The sequence below is a fragment of the Budorcas taxicolor genome, chromosome 6 (assembly GCF_023091745.1).
Source record: "Budorcas taxicolor isolate Tak-1 chromosome 6, Takin1.1, whole genome shotgun sequence".
Taxonomy (NCBI): domain Eukaryota; kingdom Metazoa; phylum Chordata; class Mammalia; order Artiodactyla; family Bovidae; genus Budorcas; species Budorcas taxicolor.
The window spans coordinates 65,286,060-65,307,193 of record NC_068915.1 but is presented as its reverse complement, the minus strand read 5'-3'; the positions used below and the strand labels follow the sequence as shown (position 1 = coordinate 65,307,193).

The following is a 21,134-nucleotide window of genomic DNA, read 5'->3' as shown; positions in this document are numbered from 1 at the left end:
AAATAAAAAAGAGTCAATATATAATGAATAATGCAATAAATGAGATCAGAAACACTCTGGAGGCAACAAATAGTAGAATAATGGAGGCAGAAGATAAGATTAGTGAAATAGAAGATAGAATGGTAGAAATAAATGAATCAGAGAGGAAAAAAGAAAAACGGATTCAAAGAAATGAGGACAATCTCAGAGACCTCCAGGACAATATGAAACGCTCCAACATTCGAATTATAGGAGTTCCAGAAGAAGAAGACAAAAAGAAAGACCATGAGAAAATACTTGAGGAGATAGTAGTTGAAAACTTCCCTAAAATGCGGAAGGAAATAATCACCCAAGTCTAACAAATCCAGAGTCCCAAACAGGATAAACCCAAGGTGAAACACCCCAAGACACATATTAATCAAATTAGCAAAGATCAAACACAAAGAACAAATACTAAAAGCAGCATGGGGAAAACAACAAATAACACACAAGGGGATTCCCATAAGGATAATAGCTGACCTTTCAATAGAAACTCTTCAGGCCAGGAGGGAATGGCAAGACATACTTAAAGTGATGAAAGAAAATAACCTACAGCCCAGATTACTGTACCCAGCAAGGATCTCATTTAAATATGAAGGAGAAATCGAAAGCTTTACAGACAAGCAAAAGCTGAGAGAATTCAGCACCACCAAACCAGCTCTCCAACAATTGCTAAAGGATATTCTCTAGACAGGAAACACACAAAGGGTGTATAAACCGGAATCCAAAACAATAAAGTAAATGGCAACAGGATCATACTTAATAATTACCTTAAATGTAAATGGGTTGAATGCCCCAACCAAAAGACAAAGGCTGGCTGAATGGATACAAAAACAAGACCCCTATATATGTTGTCTACAAGAGACCTACCTCAAAACAAGGGACACATACAGACTGAAAGTAAAGGGCTGGAAAAAGACATTCCATGCAAATAGAGACCAAAAGAAAGCAGGAGTAGCAATACTCATATCAGATAAAATAGACTTTAAAACAAAGGCTGTGAAAAGAGACAAAGAAGGCCACTACATAATGATCAAAGGATCAATCCAAGAAGAAGATATAACAATTATAAATATATATGCACCCAACATAGGAGCACTGCAATATGTAAGACAAATGCTAACAAGTATGAAAGGGGAAATTAACAATAACACAATAATAGTGGGAGACTTTAATACCCGACTCACACCTATGGACAGATCAACTAAACAGAAAATCAACAAAGAAACGCAAACTTTAAATGATACAATAGACCAGTTGGACCTAATTGATATCTATAGGACATTTCACCCTAAAACAATGAATTTCACCTTTTTCTCAAGTGCTCATGGAACCTTCTCCAGGATAGATCACATCCTGGGCCATAAATCTAGCCTTGATAAATTCAAAAAAATTCAAATCATTCCAAGCATCTTTTCTGACCATAATGCATTAAGATTAGATCTCAATTACAGGAGAAAAACTATTAAAAATTCCAACATATGGAGGCTGAACAACATGCTTCTGAAAAACCAATGAATCACAGAATAAATCAAAAAAGAAATAAAAATATGTATAGAAATGAATGAAAATGAAAACACAACAACCCAAAGCCTGTGGGACACTATAAAAGCAGTGTTAAGGGGAAAGTTCATAGCAATACAGGCATACCTCAAGAAACAAGAAGAAAGTCAAATAAATAACCCAACTCTACACCTAAAGCAACTAGAAAAGGAAGAAATGGAGAACCCCAGGGTTAGTAGAAGGAAAGAAATCTTAAAAAATTAGGGCAGAAATAAATGCATAAGAAACAAAAGAGACCATAGCAAAAATCAACAAAGCAAAAAGCTGGTTCTTTGAAAGGATAAATAAAATTGACAAACCATTAGCCAGACTCATCAAGAAACAAAGGGAGAAAAATCAAATCAATAAAATTAGAAATGAAAATGGAGAGATCACAACAGACAACACAAATATACAAAGGATCATAAGAGACTACTATCAACAATTATATGCCAATAAAATGGACAACATGGAAGAAATGGACAAATTCTTAGAAAAGAACAACTTTCCAAAACTGAACCAGCAAGAAATAGAAAATCTTAACAGACCCATCACAAGCATGGAAATTGAAACTGTAATCAGAAATCTCCAGCAAACAAAAGCCCAGGTCCAGACGGCTTCACAGCTGAATTCTACCAAAAATTTAGAGAAGAGGTAACACCTATCCTACTCAAACTTCCAGAAAATTGCAGAGGAAGGTAAACTTCCAAACTCATTCTGTGAGGCCACCATCACCCTAATACCAAAACCTGACGAAGATGCCACAAAAAAAGAAAACTACAGGCCGATATCACTGATGAACATAGATGCAAAAATCCTTAACAAAATTCTAACAATCAGAATCCAACAAGACATTAAAAAGATCATACACCATGACCAAATGGGCTTTATCCCAGGGATGCAAGGATTCTTCAATATATGCAAATCAATCAATATAATTCACCACATTAACAAATTGATAAATAAAAGCCATATGACTATCTCAATAGATGCAGAGAAAGCCTTTGACAAAATTCAACATCCATTTATGATAAAAACTCTCCAGAAAGAAGGAATAGAAGGAACATACCTCAACATAATAAAAGCTATATATGACAAACCCACAGCAAACATTATTCTCAATGGTGAAAAATTGAAAGCATTTCCCCTAAAGTCAGGAACAAGACAGGGTGCCCACTCCCACCACTACTATTCAACACAGTTTTGGAAGTTTTGGCCACAGCAATCAGAGCAGAGAAAGAAATAAAAGGAATCAAAATTGGAAAAGAAGAAGTAAAACTCTCACTGTTTGCAGATGACATGATCCTCTACATAGGAAATCCTGGAGACTCCACCAGATAATTACTAGAGCTAATCAATGAATATAGTAAAGTTGCAGGATATTAAATCAACACACAGAAATCCCTTGCATTCCTATACACTAATAATGAGAAAGTAGAAAAAGAAATTAAGGAAACAATTCCATTCACCATTGAAACGAAAAGAATAAAATACTTGGGAATGTATCTACCTAAAGAAACTAAAGACCTATATATAGAAAACTATAAAACACTGATGAAAGAAATCAAGGAGGACACTAATAGATGGAGAAACATACCATGTTCATGGATTGGAAGAATCAATATAGTGAAAATGAGTATACTACCCAAAGCAATCTACAGATTCAATGCAATCCCTATCAAGCTGCTGCTGCCAAGTCGCTTCAGTCGTGTCTGACTCTGCACAACCCCATAGACGGCAGCCCACGAGGCTCCCCCGTCCCTGAGATTCTCCAGGCAAGAAAAGCTACCAGCAGTATTTTCACAGAGCTAGAACAAATAATTTCAAGATTTGTATGGAAATACAAAAAACCTCGAATAGCCAAAGCAATCTTGAGAAAGAAGAATGGAACTGGAGGAATCAACCTGCCTGACTTCAGGCTCTACTACAAAGCCACAGTCATCAAGACAGCATGGTACTGGCACAAAGACAGAAATATAGATCAATGGAACAAAATAGAAAGCCCAGAAATAAATCCACACACCTATGGACACCTTATCTTCGACAAAGGAGGCAAGAATGTACAATGGATTAAAGACTATCTCTTTAACAAGTGGTGCTGGGAAAACTGGTCAACCACTTGTAAAAGAATGAAACTAGAACACTTTCTAACACCATTCACAGAAATAAATTCAAAATAGATTAAAGATCTAAGTGTAAGACCAGAAACTATAAAACTCCTAGAGGAGAACATAGGCAAAACACTCTCTGACATAAATCACAGCAGGATCCTCTGTGATCCACCTCCCAGAATACTGGAAATAAAAGCAAAAATAAACAAATGGGATCTAATAAAAATTAAAAGCTTCTGCACAACAAAGGAAACTATAAGCAAGGTGAAAAGACAGCCTTCTGAATGGGAGAAAATAATAGCAAATGAAGCAACTGACAACTAATCTCAAAAATATACAAGCAACTTATGCAGCTCAAGTCCAGAAAAATAAACGACCCAATCAAAAAATGGGCCAAAGAACTAAACAGACATTTCTTCAAAGAAGACATACAGATGGCTAACAAACACATGAAAAGATGCTCAACATCACTCATTATCAGAGAAATGCAAATCAAGACCACAATGAGGTGCCATTTCACACCAGTCAGAATGGCTGTGATCCAAGGGTCTGCAAGCAATAAATGCTGGAGAGGGTGTGGAGTAAAGGGAACCCTCTTACACTGTTGGTGGGAGTGCAAACTAGTACAACCACTATGGAGAACAGTGTGGAGATTCCTTTAAAAACTGGAAATAGAACTGCCTTATGACCCAGCAATCCCACTGCTGGGCATACACACCGAGGAAACCAGAATTGAAAGAGACACGTGTACCCAAATGTTCATCACAGCACTCTTTATAATATCCAGGACATGGAAGCAACCTAGATGACCATCAGCAGTTGAATGGATAAGAAAGCTGTGGTACATATACACAATGGAGTATTACTCAGCCATTAAAAAGAATATATTTGAATCAGTTCTAATGAGGTGGATGAAACTGGAGCCAATTATACAGAGTGAAGTAAACCGGAAAGAAAAACACCAATACAGTATACTAACACATATATATGAAATTTAGAAAGATGGTAATGATAACCCTATATGTGAGACAGCAAAAGAGACACAGATGTAAAGAACAGACTTTTGGACTCTGTGGGAGAGGAAGAGGGTGGGGTGATTTGGGAGAATGCATTGAAAGATGTATACTATCATGTAAGAAACGAATCGCTAGTCTAGGTTCGATACAGGATACAGGGTGCTTGGGGCTGGTGCACTGGGATGACCCAGAAAGACGATACGGGGAGGGTGATGGGAAGAGGGTTCAGGGTTGGGAGCTCATGTACACCTGTGGTGGATTCATGTCAATGTATGGCAAAACCAATACAGTATTGTAAAGTAAAAAAATAAAATTAAAAAAAATTAAAGTATAATTATAGCATTAAAAAAGATAGATAAACAACTAGAAGAACAAACAGAATATATAAAAAATCAAAAATGTAAAAGCATCAGGAATCTTATACTGAGAGGAAATTTCATGTATTCAATGTATGTTTATGTTTCATGTTTCCAAATCATCACAAGGAATCAAAGACCAAAACTTAGAACTACCATGAAAAGTGATTGTATGAAAACACAGTTCATACTGATTTTATTATTCTTCTTAACTCTTTCTGATTTTATGGGCACTGTATTTATCAAACATGTGTTGAGTGTCTACTTGGAGGAAGATTTGGGGTAAGGAACAGCAATTCTTTTGTGGTGGAATGGTGACAAATAATATTATCAGATTCCAAGTTTCTAACTTTTAATAGGAACACTGAGTGCCATGTAAACAAAAATAACTTAGAAAGTATTTGTTGACTTGAACAAACTTGACTGATGACAAATGGCACATGTAGGTGTTTTGGGAATAATCCCAGGAAGCACAATGTCTTTGTTGCTTCTGAGAGTAAAGCAAAACACAGCAATGTCTAACTTGTCTTAAAATATGTGCATGACAGTCTATTTGTGCTACATGGTGAGCAAAATTATTAGCATCTTGATCTTTCTGAAGAGATGTCATCTACAGTTTGATTGTACTCTTTGTATTGTGAGCTCACATACTACTTAATATTACCATTAATATCAAAATTGCAGGGGTGAAGACAGTAGAGCCTATTGTTTGGATGATTAGCTCCAATTAATTAATATCTTTTAATACAACTAATATATTTCCCAAGTCCTTAATTATTATTATCCTTTCTTCTTAGAGTAAGTGAATGATATTTGATACACAATCATTTGGGAAGTGATATCAACAGACACTAGCTGAAGAAGGACAAAATGTCCAGGGAGGACAGCCAGAGGATGGTATCATCATGAGCAGGTTACTGCTGAGCACAGCTGGAGTTTCATCCCATGGAGGTCATCTGGGAAATGGTGTAGAGCATGCTTGAGAGTTGTGTCCATTGAGAGAGAGAGAAAGTTGCGTTATATTTCCTCCAACTCATCAGTCATTTGTTGATGGCTGTTCCCAGGAGCACAGACTTTTCTGCAATTCCTTTCTGCCTTGTGCAGCCAGGAAAAGCCCTCAAGGAGAGAATCACAGGAGCTTACAGCAGAACATCCCAGCATGGCAAGGAATCATGATTGTCAAGGGGATATGGACAAAAGGCTGGCAACAGATGCTCCCTTGGTCTTCTATGGATGTATACTATTGTAAATGTTGTTAATATAATTATTTAAACTATCAAACTTTTGACTTGGAATCATCATTTATTTTAGTAAAAGTGATGGAACCGATATTTTGCATGTAACTCAGAATTTCCCTCCTCTCCAGGAACTTTCCTGCCTCTAGACCTGAAAACCTACTTCCATTTATTTCAACTCTTCTCACTTGACATAATTAAGGATAGTCCCTCATCCTTCCCTCCATGTATATATTGTGAGCCTTTTTAGTGAATGCATTACATGCTTACTCAGGAATATTTCTCTCTTATTGATCTTGTCTCCTAAAAATTCAGCTGCTCCCTTAGTCCCTTCTGTCTGCATTGGCAGATACTTAACTGTCTTCTACCTTAAACCAGCAAGCAAAAAACTTTCTCTCCTCTACCCCCACCTTCCCCTGTTGCTAGAGTCCCCTTCTCTTTCATAATCAAGCTTCTCAAAGAGTGTATAAAATCACTCCAGCCTTTTCCTCTTGTAGAAATTCCCTCTCTCCAAACTGGTCACTGCACACATTTTTTTATTTTACTGATGGCTCCCAGGTCTCTAACTTCAGTTACTATTCCATACCTCAGATTACTGGATTTCTTAGCAGCAGTGACTGCATAACTCATTTCTTCACAGGGGTGTAAGTTGCCTTTGAAGACTAATCTCTAGTTTTCAGGACACTTTATTTTCCTCTGCTTTTTTCGAATATGCATAACAGGAGAATATACCTTGCAATGTGTAAGTTCTTTAACTGTGTTTATGAAGTCAATGAACTTTGAAATCATTTTCTTTAGGGCAACTTTGCATACCTGTGTTCGGTTTCTTGAGGTGTTTCTCTTACTGCTTAGAGCTTTGAGGGTAATCTTATTTTTTTCTCTTTAGATTCTTAATTGGCACCTCATTGCATTCATTAGGATGACCATATTCTACCTTACTGTTTACTTGTCATGTGGTGTGTAAGTAGGTATTCTTTCATATTCTTAGCATGAATATTTTCATGTATTTTTATCATCACTCTTTTCTAACTTAACAACTCCAGACTGAGGAGAATACTTCCATTTGCGTATATTTGGGTGAAGACTACCTTAACATTTTAATTTCTCTCCTCTGGAACATTTTAAGTCAATTTCTATAATGACTAAAATTTTATTCAGTTGTTTGAGTAAATGTGAGAGTATGATTGATTTGGTATGAGTAAGAGGAAAAAACATATATAAGTCAGACTCAGGACCAGCTATTTAAGTTGTGAGACCCAGTCCAGGATGAGAATGTAGCGTGCTTTATTCAGAACATAATTAAGAATTTCAGGGAAGTGGAAAGAGAACATTAGACCAAGTACAGGACTCTTCTGAGCACAGAGACCTATGTGACTGCACAAATTGTATAGCTATGGAACAGACGCTGTACAGATATTTGGGGTCAGGTGGCAGCTGAGAATTAACTTCATAGATGAGTTTCAAAACAAAATTTCATGAGTACCATTTTTTTTGGAATAAAATAGTATATTAAATAACAAAGTTGAATGAATATATTTATTTGGAACACCATACTAGGCTTTGGCACAGAGTATTGTGGAGAGTAGAATATGTCATTAATAAGAAAACAGTTTTAAATTAATTCTTGACTGAGATCCAATACTTTGTTTACCTTCCGTGCTCAGGAGCCAGATTGTGTGGGTCCTAAAACCTGACTCTGTCTACTCTACAGAGTGTGGGTCTTGGGGCACATTTCCTTAACTTTCCATATGTCAGTGTTCAAGTATATTGGGATGATAGCAGAGACTCTATCTCACAGATTTGTCATGCAGTTTATTATATTTTAAGATCTTTGAAGAGCAGTCTACTCTGTTATTTCAAAATTCTTTTACTTTTGCTTTAGTAGATACTCTATCCTAAACTTAGTTTGCTGTCTTATGGTTGTGAATTAATGTCCAGTATAATGTTAAAATATTTCATGATATTGTTTGTGTAGAATTACACATTTGTCACTTAGCAGTTGTGCATTAAGTTCATACTGGTAGAAATTAATGATGTTATTTTTTTTCTTATAAGAATATTGAAAGGGCTTTATTTTTATTTTTATTTTTTTACTTTGAGCTTTCCCCCATCGCCATTTGGCTTATTTGAAAATCAAAAATCTAAATCACCTGTTTAGCAGAGCAATCCAGTTAATTATGCTACACTTTATAAGTTACATAACTTCCAAATCTAATTCAATTTTAGCAGTTCAGGCATTCTTAAATACATTTAAAAGCAATCTTTTTTGGAAGTAATCCTTGTGATTAATGAATGTTATTTGCTTTTTTGTGTCACTGAATGATAAATCTTTTTATATTAATATGAATTATGTTTACTTATAGTGATTAGCAATGTGTTTGTATGTTATTGAGAAGATACAGTAGTTTACAGTCTACAAACTAAATCTCTACCATCATGAAATACTATCTGAAATATTTGGTTTAATGATCAACTTTAGGACTGTATCAAGCAGTAAAGATAGTAAGTGTATTTTATTTTCTATACTGGTACATTTAAGATAGTTTCTGAGGAATCATTCTGAGCTCAAAACAAAAGGCTCCAGTCAGGTATAGTTTCCAAAAAGAATTTCATAAGTTTTCTGGGTATTTAGCATTTAGGACTGTGAGACCCTAGGGAGTGATTAAACCATATAGCTATATTTGTTGGTTGTGAGCGTTGAAAAGAAAGCAAACAGCAGTATTCCCAATTATCACAGAACTTTCTCACCATGCCATGCTCTTGACCCCTTTTCTCGCCTCTGGTTCTCATAATGTAATATCTATATTCAATCTCTTTTTCTCATACCAGACAGTATTACCGAAGTCTTCACTAACATCTATGTGACCAGTTTTGGCCCTGTCTCAGATACAGACATGGTAAGTTTTGCATAATATTTTTACTTTGTATAATGGGAAGTATGGGAGATAATTCAAAATAAACACATATTTTTAGTGTTATAGATTATGTATCTGTCTCATGCCTGTTTTGCCTGTTTGCTGTGCTTAGTCACTCAGTCATATCCAACTCTTTGCAACCCCACGGACTGTAACCTACTAGGCTCCTCTGTCCATGGGGATTCTCCAGGCAAGAATACGAAAGTGGGTTGCCATGCCCTCCTCCAGGGTATCTTCCCAACCCAGGGCTCTAACCCAGGTCTCCCTCATTGCAGGCGGATTCTTTACCATCTGAGCTACCAGGGAAGCCCCACGCCTGTTTAGTCTGCCCCAATACATGGAGAGTTAAGGCTGTTAATCTGCCTGTAGAATGGTGTACCATTGTAACTTAAGTGGTCAGATTAACTCTTTACATTTTATATTATTTTCAAAGCTTTCTACCCAGCTACAGTGTGGCAAACAATTGTTTAAATAAAGTAATTATATTACTGAGAAGCACTTTCTAAGATTAAAACCCCTACTTGACTTCCATACGTCTGTACAGTTTCATAGATAACTGCTTCTTACAGGTTGTGGTCATGATCAGTGTTACAAATGGAAACCTTCTACTGCCATTGAATAAGGTGGATTTCTGGTCATACTGGTCATATCAATAAATACAGTACAGGTGGCAGAGGATGAGATGGTTAGATAGCATCACCAACTCAATGGAAATGAATCTGAGCAAACTCTGGAAGATAGTGAAGGACAGGGAGGACTGGTGTGCTGCAATCCATGGGATTGCAAAAAGTCAGACACGACTTAGCATCTGAACAGCAACAAACAGTCCTCATTTATAATAGATACATATAAATCAATCTAAAAAAACTAGAATCTTATCACTTGAATTCTATGGAACTGGTCTTTATTTTTCTTTAAAATGAGACCAGTAGAAGAGGGAGATTGGTCTGTTGGGTTAGAAATCAGTACACTAGACCAATCATCACTAAATTCTTGGTTGAGCATAAGAATTTTATTAGTCTACTTGCAACAACTTCTACTGCTACCTGTAGTGCTGTACTATAGAAATTTTTTGTATAAATAATTTTTCATCCACCTTTCTTGCTGTCAGAGAATGAGAATTAGAGGAGATGCCCTTGTCCCAGGCTTTGCCTGGCCATCCTCCATCATGTCATCCTCCCCAGTTTCTTCCTTTTATCTGATATCCCATGGGGAAGGATGACAAGCATGGATGTTTTCCATCTGGATAAACATGGGTTTAAAACTGAAGGTTTTCCTTTCTTGCAGATACTCATAAACAAGATTGGCCAGTTTTTTTGAACTATACTATAGTTAATTTACAATATTGTGTTAGTTTCAGGTGTATAGCCTAATGATTCAGTTACTTTGTTTTCAGGTTATTTTCCATTATAGGTTATTATAAGATATTGAATATAGTACCCTGAGCTATACAGTAAATCCTCATTGCTTATCTATGGCATGTATAGTAGTTTTTATCTGTTAATCATATAGTCTTCATTTATCCTTCCCCCACCTTCCCTTTGGTAACCTTAAGTTTGTTTTCTATGTCTGTGAATCTGTTTCTGTTTTGTATATACATGCATTTGTATTATTGCTTAGATTCCACATATAAGTGATATGATGCAGTATTTGTCTTCCTGTCTGACTTACTTCACTTTATACTTAAGTATAAAATTCTCTAGGTCCATCCCTATTGACATAAATGGTGATATTTCTTTTTTTGTGTGTGTGTGGCTGAGTACGACCCCATTGTGTGTGTGTGTGTATATGTGTGTGTGTGTGTGTGTGTGTGTCACATCTTCTTAAGCCAGTTTTCTATTGACAGACATGTGGGATGTTTCCATGTCTTGGTTATTCTAAATAATGCTGATATGAACATTGGGGTGCATGTGTCTTTTAAAATTAGAGTATTTGCTTTTTTCCAGATATATTTCCATAAGTGGGATGGCTGAATCATATGGCAACTCTTTTTAGTTTTTTGAGGAACCTCCATACTGTTTTCTTTTTTTTTTTTTCTTTTCAGGAGCAAGGTTTCTTCTTTTAAATTTAAATTTGTTTATTTTAATTGGAGGCTAATTACTTTACCATATTGTATTGGTTTTGCCATATATCAACATGAATCCACCAGGGGTGTACACGTGTTCTCCATCCTGAACACCCCCTCTCACCTCCCTCCCCGTACCATCCCTCTGGGATGCCAGTGCACCAGCCCCAAGCATCCTATATCCTGCATCGAACCTGGACTGGCAATTCGTTTCATATATGATATTATTATACATGTTTCAGTGCCATTCTCCCAAATCATCCCACCCTCTCCCTCTCCCACAGAGCCCAAAAGACTGTTCTATACATCTGTGTCTCTTTTGTTCTCTCGCATACAGGGTTATCGTTACTGTCTTTCTAAGTCCCATATATATCCATACTGTTTTCTGTAGTGACTGCATCAATTTACATTCCTGTAATTATACAGTTTATTGGGACATGCCTACCTTTCCTTTAGGAGTTAGTTATGCCAATTTTGTCACAAAAATATGGTTTTCTTCCACCCAGAGCCACTTCTCTGACCTCACAGTCAGAGAACGTGATGAACTTGGATGGCTAAAGATGTCAAGTACAAGAGGGGTGAAAGTGAAAGTCACTTAGTTGTGTCCAACTCTTTGTGACCCCATGGACTATACAGTCCATGGAATTCTCTAGGCCAGAATACTGAAGTGGGTAGCCATTCTCTTTTCCAGGGGATCTTCCCAACCCAGGGATTGAACCCAGGTCTCCGCATTGCAGGTGGATTCTTTACCAGCTGAGCCACAAGGGAAGCCCAAGAATACTGGAGTGGGTAGCCTATCCCTTCTCCAGCAGATCTTCCTGACCCAGGGATCGAACCAGGGTCTCCTGCATTGCAGGCAGATTCTTTACCAACCGAGCTATCAGTTTGGGAGATGATTGATATTAAACACTGTAGATCTTTGAAGTTCTTTTAAATTAATATGTGAAACCTTAAGTGCTTTCCCTCTAACTTTAACTTCTACATTAAGTGAAAGTGAAGTCACTCAGTCATGTATGACTCTTTGCGACCCCATGGACGGAGTAGCCTGGGGCAGGCTACTCCGTCCATGGGATTTTCTAGACAAGAGTACTGGAGTGGGTTGCCATTTCCTTCTCCAGGGAATCTTCTTGACCCAGGGATTGAACCCAGGTCTCCCGCATTGTAGACAGATGCTTTACTGTCTGAGCCACCAGGGAAGCCTTCAACTTCTATATTAGTTGGCAGTAAAGCTTGTATTTCTGTGCAGCTTGTCTTAGTAAATGCTCCCATGAATTAGGGACACAGTGAGAATGAACACCTGGCCTCTATGTGGAGCCAAGTGCAGAGAAACAGAATTGTGCCAAGCACAGTTGAAAGAATAGCAAAATATTATATAAATTATGGTTCTTAATATGGTTACCTTTGGTGTTTTATTACCAGCTAAAACAGAAAGGCAAATGGTATAGGACCCCAAAATATCAAAGTTTTCAGTGTTGTAGATTTTGAGTAGTGAATATTGATGCTAATAGAACTGTGTTAAAGTTTTTGTTTGTTCGTTTTGCAAAGTGAATTATTTTACCTCAAAAAATATATATATCAAAATATGTACTTTTCCTAGACACATAATGTTTGCTACTTGAGGGTTTTAGACAAGCAGTCATGGATTTTTGGCAAAATGTATGAAGTGACTCTTTTCCAGTGGTGATAATGGATTAAGCTAACTCTCTTGCTTTTGCTCTGACCATGCTTTGGGATTACCAAAACATTTAGAAAGCTAGTAGCTTCAATTCAAAGTGGATCAAAGACTTGACTATAATACCTGAAATCATAAAACTCATAGAAGAAAATATGAGAGAGAAGCCCTTTGACATTGGTCTTAGTGATAATTTTTTTTAAACCTCACACAAAAGCAAAAATAAAGAAGTAGGACTGACTGTATCAAACCAAAACCTTCTACAGAGCAAAATAAATCAATAAGCTGAAAAGGTAATCTACAGAATAGAAGAAAATATTTGCAAATTATGTATCTGCTAAGAGGTTAGCATCCCAAATATATAAAGAACTGCCACAACTCAATAGTAAGAAAACAAAACAAAAGAAAAACCGCAATCTAATTTAAATAAGGAATAAAAACTGAATAGATATTTATTCAAAGAAGACATGCAAATGACCAACAGGTACATGAAAATATACTCACCATCAATAATCATCAAGGAAATGTAAGTTAAAACCAGAATGAGATATCACCTCACACCTGTTAGAATGACAGTCATCAAAAAGACAAGAGATATACAGCATGATATCACTTATCCACTTATTTGTGAAATCTGCAACATAAAATAAACTAATGAATATAGCAAAAAAGAAACAGACTCAGAGATGTAGAGAACAGAATAGTGGTAACCAGTGAAGAGACGGAAAGGAGGAGGGGCAAGATAGGGGTACAAGATTAAGAAATACAAGCTACAATGTGTAAAATAATTAAGCTATCAGGATATATTGTATAGCATATCACAGGAAATATTGACAGTATTTATGATAACTTAAAATGGAGTATAAACTTTAAAATTGTGAATCATTATGTTGTATGGATGAAACATATACATCAACATATGCATCAACTGTACCTCAAAATTTTTTTTTAAAGGCAAGAGATAAATGTTGTTAATGATATGGAGAAAAGGGAACTTTTATGCACTATTACTGAAACTATAAATTAGTATAATCGCTATAGAAAACAGTATGGATGTTCCTCAAAGAATTAAAAATGAAACTACCATATTATTCAGTAATCCATGTCTGGTATACATCCAAAATGAGAACAGGATCCCCAAGGGAAATCTACATTAGTTTTTCTGTTTTGTTTTGGCCACCCTGTGTAGCATGTGGTATCTTTAGTTTGCTGACCAGGGACTGAACCCAGACCCTGGCAGTAAAAGCACTGAATCCTAACCACTGGATCACCAGGGAATTCCCTGCACTCCTGTTTTATTCACCATTTTTCCAATAGCCAAGATATGGAAATATGATGTGATATATATTAATATATGCACATATATCACACAGGGAGAATAAAATTTTGGCATTTTGACATTTTGACAACATGGATGGACCTTGAAGGCATTAAGTGAATAAACCAGACAGAGAAAGACAAATATTGCATTGTATTATTTTCATGTGGCATAAAAAGGTCGTACCACAGGGAACAGATAAATGGTTGTCAGTGTGGAAAATAAAGAGAGGTTGGTGAAAAGGTATAAACTTTCAGCTGCAAGACAAATAAAGACTGAGGCTCTAATGTAAAGCATGGTGACTACAGTTGGTAACACTGTATTGAATAATTGAAATTCACTAAAAAAAATAGATTGTTGCTGAAGCTCCAATGCTTTGGCCACCTGGTGCAAAGAGCCGACTCATTGGAAAAGATTATGATGCTGGGAAAGATTGAGGGTAAGAGGATAAGAGGGTAACAGAAGATAAGATGGTTGGATGGCATCACTGACTCAATGGGAATGAGTCTGAGAAAACTCTGGAAAATGGTGAAGAATGGGGAAGTCTGGCTTACTGCAGTTGATGGAGCTGCAAAGAGCCTAGACAAGACTTAGCAACTGAATGACAACAAGAGTAGAGCTTAAATGTTCTTGCCAAAAGCAAATAAACAAATAAATAAATATGAGGGGATGGATGTGTTACCTAACTAGACAGGGGGAGTCATTTTACTATGTATATCAAATTATCACTATGATTCCTTCAAATATCTTATATAGTTTTGTCAATTATACTTCAGTAAAGCTGAATTTTTTTTAATAGTTTTTTTATTTTTTTAATTTTAAAATCTTTAATTCTTACATGTGTTCCCAAACATGAACCCCCCTCCCACCTCCCTCCCCATAACATCTCTGTGGGTCATCCCCATGCACCAGCCCCAAGCATGCTGTATCCTGCGTCAGACATAGACTAGCGATTCAATTCTTACATGATAGTATACATGATAGAATGCCATTCTCCCATATCATCCCACCCTCTCCCCCTCCCTCTGAGTCCAAAAGTCCATTATACACAGCTGTGTCTTTTTTCCTGTCTTGCATACAGGGTCGTCATTGCCATCTTTCTAAATTCCATATATATGTGTTAGTATACTGTATTGGTGTTTTTCTTTCTGGCTTACTTCACTCTGTATAATCGGCTCCAGTTTCATCCATCTCATCAGAACTGATTCAAATGAATTCTTTTTAACGGCTGAGTAATACTCCATTGTGTATATGTACCACAGCTTTCTTATCGAAACTGTCATCATTTAGTGTTTCCATATAGGAACTCCTTCCAGGCATTTGATGGTAAATTTATATATTTTTAAAATCCTAAATTCTGGGAAAATGCAAATAAGAAAATGGGAAAAAACATTTTAATTGTCCTACAAGAATCAAAGATTTGCAGAAGGAATCCACTGATGTCAAGTTGAAACCCAGGGCAGGGAATGCTGATGTGTGAAGCTGAACACTTAAGGTTAAGGACAATGTGTCCAGAACTGGGACACAACTGTGTCTGAGCAACGCTGTCACGATAAAGCAGTCATGCATCTAGCAGTTGGGTGTTTGTTGTCCTGTCTGCTGCTATGATTCTTAAAAATGAAATAAATATCAATAAGATATATGCAAAAATAAATAAAAAATAAAAGCTGGTAGCTGATGTTAAATGTGTTGTCATTAGCAACAGAGCAAATTTAAACTCTCTCATATCTGAATTAAGTTTAGAATGTTGGTCTTTTTAGTGACTTTAGCCCAAGAACTTAAAAAAAAAGTTAACAGTCTCAAGATAAGCTTTCATATTTGAGAGGATACTGCCACAGATTACATTAAATGTGAAAATGCACTCATTTAGTGCACTTATTTAGCGCAAACTCTATAGGGTGAATTGAGTAGGCAACATTAACATTTTTTAAAAATCATGCATTGTTTTATTTTATGTATTTTGGATTATGTGTGTATGTATGTGAGCACACGCACTTCTATACACTATAAATTACCCTAAAATGAAATATATATTTAACATCTCTGCACCCTCTTGAGCTACTCAAGGCCCTAGATGTTTTTTCCTAGCATATATTGTCCTCGAATCACCTAACCTAACATCGTCCTATAGAATTCTCTTTGGTCATGTCAAATTTTCTACTTGAATTTCATTTTTATGTACCTTGTTTACTCATTCCTACCAACAGTCGGCTGAGGGCAGCCTAATTAATTGCAAGACCATCAACTGGGCACATACTCTATCATCAGTGTCCAGTTAGAGGAGAGAATCCATAACAGTAATTAGAACAGGGAAAATTTAATAAAATGAATTATTAATTCTGAAAAGATGGTTAAATAAAAATGTAAAAGGAGATTCTAAACAATGTAGATTTAGCAAATGCAGGAAGTGCAGCATTTGCTTCTCGGGTAAGCATCATGAACAAGGAAGGAACTCAGGACTGGAAGGGAGTCCTTTCCCCCAAGCCCAAGATTTAGAGCTCACTAGAGAGGACTCTGTGGCTAGAGGAGGATACACCTGCCACTGGTGAAGAAACAGCCAGTGAAGAAACGTACGAAGGTACATGCTGAAGCTGGTCAGAGGAATATCGTGCCTGCTGGCTGAAAACTCACAGCATGGTAGTCCTTTGAAGCTGAACCAAAGGATAACAATGCAGCTAAACCAGGAAGAGAACCAGGAAAGAAAGCCCTCTTCCTTTGCTAAAAACGTGGCAGTATCCTCTAATGACAAGGCCTAACATTACATGCGCTGATGAAGGAGCAGAGTGCACAGAGTGCTTCTCTCGTGTCTCAGAGAAAGGGAAACGAGGATGAATTTGGAGCTGAAGGGTCATTCACTAACAAGAGGTGTATATCATGTGTGTAAATGAAGAGGATTTTGAGGGAGAGTCCAGACATAGTTTGATCACGAACAGCTACTGTTTGATTTTTGCCTGAATCTAGAGAAGAAAATGAAAGTTGCTTAATCTATATACATGTGTAACACAGACACAGATACTCCCTTATACTGTAAATCTGTTAGAGAAGACAGAGCTTAATTTCCACACATATGAAATAGACATGATTTGGCCTTCATGTTGTTCACACGGAATGATTTTCAACTGATATTACTTTTGTTGGAAAGCAAGGAACGTAATGAGCAAAAGTTTGAATTCATGTTAGCATGGATGGCCAGGTCAGGAAATGAAACTTATGAGTGCTACTCTAAACATAAAGAAATTTATTATGATACAGAGGGGCAGGATACTCATGTTATTACTGCCCATACACAAAACTGGATATGAAGGTATCTAATTCATATCTTACAGAAGCATTTTTTTAATAGTAAAAAATAAATTTAAGTTCACTTTGGGAGACTTAGCTGATACTCTTATCTCTATGCAATGTGCATACTCAGTAGCAGAACCTAAACTCCTAAGTCTGCCTGTGTAGATCAGTGATAAGATTTGTTGTGACATTAGCCTGAGAGGAAAAAAGCAGCCTAGCAAAAAGAATTAAGACCCAAAGGAGCAAGCACACACACACACACACACACATATACACTGCTGTCTCAGAATCATTAACTAGCATAATTGCCCAAAGAAAGTTGCAGACCTAAATTATAATTAAAGATTCTAATTACAGTGTTTGCAATTAAGTTGATTTTTTACAAAAATTCAACTTTAAAAAAATTCATGAGTAAGAAGGTAAACTTGGGAATGTACTAGGAGCTAACTTACAGAGTAGATAGTATCTAATTGCACATTTGAGCAATTTATAACTCCTCAGTGTGTGTTTTTTCCCTTTTTATTTGGTCTGCATAGGAGATCTTTTCCCATTCTAGTAAGCATTTTCGCTATGTGAGCATATTCTTCAGACATAGTGGTACAGCCACCAACTACTGCACTGAAACCTAGACTAAGAACCTCATCCCAAGTGGTTATCTCTTGGGCTGATAAGTATTAGGGTTAGAGCTTAAACAATGGACACTTTGAAATCATATCAAGATTTCTGATGTAGGGTTTACCATTAGGTCATTAAAAGGAGGAAGTCAGGTAAATGGAAACCTTGGTTTATTGATCATATAAATCCCCTTGGGTAGATAATTGTCTGTCTTATGAAAACATAGAGTACATTATCTCTTAGAAACCCCAGAAGTTATTGGGATATTGTGTAGTTCAGTAGTTAATATCATGACCTAAATCAAATCCCTTATGATTATACAGTGGAAGTGACAAATAGATTCAAGGGATTAGATCTGATAGACAGAGTGCCTGAAGAACTATGGGTGGAGGTTTGTGACCTTGTACAGGAGGCAGGGATCAAGACCATCCCTAAGGAAAGATATGGAAAAAAGGCAAATGGTTGTCTGAGGAGGCCTTACAAATAGCTGTGAAAAGAAGAGAAGCAAAAATTAAAGGAGAACAGGAAAGATATAAGCCTCTGAATGCAGAGTTCCCAAGAACAGCTAGGAGAGATAAGAAAGCCTTCCTCAGAGATCAATGCAAAGAAATAGAGGAAAACAATAGAATGGAAAACTAGAGATCTCTTTAAGAAAATCAGAGATACCAAGGGAACATTTCATGCAACGATGAGCACAATAAAGGACAGAAATGGTATGGAGCTAACAGAAGTAGAAGATATTAAGAAGAGGTGGCAAGAATACACAGAAGAGCTATACAAAAAAGATCTTCACAACCCAGATAATCACGATGGTATGATCACTCACCTAGAGCCAGACATCCTGGAATGTGAAGTCAAGTGGGCCTTGGGAAGCGTCACTACAAACAAAGCTAGTGGAGGTGAAGGATTTCCAGTTGAGCTATTTCAAATCCTAAAAGATGATGTTGTGAAAGTGCTGCACTCAATATGCCAGCAAATTTGGAAAACTCAGCAGTGGCCACAGGACTGGAAAAGGTCAGTTTTCATTCCAATCCCAAAGAAAGGCAATGCCAAAGAATGCTCAAACTACCGCACAATTGCACTCATCTCACATGCTAGCAACGTAATGCTTAAAATTCTCCAAGCCAGGCTTCAGCAATACGTGAACTGGGAACTTCCAGATGTTCAAGCTGGTTTTAGAAAAGGCAGAGGAACCAGAAATCAAATTGCCAACATCCTCTGGATTATCGAAAAAGCAAGAGAGTTCCAGAAAAACATCTACTTCTGCTTTATTGACTGTTCCAAAGCCTTTTATTGTGTGGACCATAACAAACTCTGGAAAATTTGCTAACAGATGGGAATACCTGACCACCTGACCTGCCTCTTGAGAAATCTGTATGCAAGTCAGGAAGCAACAGTTAGAATTAGACATGTAACAAGAGACTGGTTCCAAATCAGGAAAGGAGTATGTCAAGGCTGTATATTGTCACCCTGCTTGTTTAATGTATATGCAGAATATATCATGAAAAATGCTGGACTGGATGAAGCACAAGCTGGAATCAAGATTGCAGGGAGAAATATCAGTAACCACAGATATGCAGATGACACCACCCTTATGGCAGAAAGTGAAGAACTAAAGAGGCTCTTAATGAAAGGGAAAGAGGAGAGTGAAAATGTTGGCTTAAAACTCAGCATTCAGAAAACTAAGATCATGGCATCTGGTCCCATCACTTCATGGGAAATGTATGGGGAAACAGTAGAAACAGTGTCAGACTTTATGTTTGGGGGCTCCAAAATCACTGCAGATGGTGACTGCTGCCATGAAATTAAGAGACCCTTGCTCTTTGGAATAAAAGTTATGACCAACCTAGACAGCATATTAAGAAACAAAGGCATTATTTTGCCAACATAGGTCCATCTAGTCAAGGCTATGGTTTTTCTACTTGTCACATATGGATGTGATAGTTGGAGTATAAAGAAAGCTGAGCACCGAAGAATTGATACTTTTGAACTCTGGTTTTGGAGAAGACTTGAGAGTCCCTTGGACTGCAAGGAGATCCAACTAGTCCATCCTAAAGGAAATCAATCCTGAATCTTCATTGGAAGGACTGATTTTGAAGGTAAAACTCCAATACTTTGGCCACCTGATGCAAAGAACTGATTCATTTAAAAAGACCCTGATTCTGGGAAAGATTGAAGGCAGGAGAAGAAGGGGACGACAGAGGCTAGATGGTTGGATGGCATCACCAACTCAATGGATATTAGTTTGAGTAAACTTTGGGAATTGGTGATCGACAGGGTAGCCTGACGTGCCACAGTCCACGGGGTCACAAAGAGTTGGACTCGACTGAGTGACTGAAGTGAACTGAACTGAGTTAACATCATAAGGAGGTTAGAGAATTATTACATCTTGATATTTGGCCGAAAATTGATCTTGAGTTTAAGGTGTTAATCCTTATCAGAAATTGACATTTGGAAATGTGTCTAAATAAGGAAACTGCTAAAAATGTGGCAAATACTATAGATCAAAGGTAATTTAATAATATGTACTCGTTTTAAAGCCAGAATGTAGAATTTGACTACTGTAAAGTTATTGATATTTTGGAAGCATGAGAATTAGATTTAGGGAATATTCAGCCCGTGTTTTTCAGCACCCTCCTAGCTAGAGTTTTTAATAATTTTCCTCATAATAAGATTCATAGAAATGTGTTGGGATCAGTTGAGGTATTTATTTTAAAAGTTATTTCCTAGGCTCGTTCTAAGATCTATGGAATCATAATTGCTTGTTGTAGGACATGACAGTCTGCCGTTTAACAGGTTGAGGTATTCAGCTCTATGCTGCTGCTGCTGCTGCTGCTAAGTCACTTCAGTTGTGTCCGACTCTGTGCGACCCCATAGACAGCAGCCCATCAGGCTCCCCTGTCCCCAGGATTCTCCAGGCAAGAACACTGGAGTGGGTTGCCATTTCCTTCTCCAATGCATGAAAGTGAAAAGTGAAAGTGAAGTT

At 37.0% G+C, this 21,134-nt stretch overlaps 1 protein-coding gene across 1 annotated transcript in view; it reads left to right on the top strand.

Moving 5' to 3' along the window:
* GABRA2 (gamma-aminobutyric acid type A receptor subunit alpha2) overlaps positions 1-21,134 on the top strand; it is a 157,124-nt gene that overhangs the window by 54,058 nt on the left and 81,932 nt on the right. Inside the window, exon 3 of the mRNA XM_052642023.1 lies at positions 9,108-9,175. Within this exon, the coding sequence (XP_052497983.1) occupies positions 9,108-9,175 (68 nt within the window). The remainder of the gene's footprint in view (positions 1-9,107; positions 9,176-21,134) is intronic.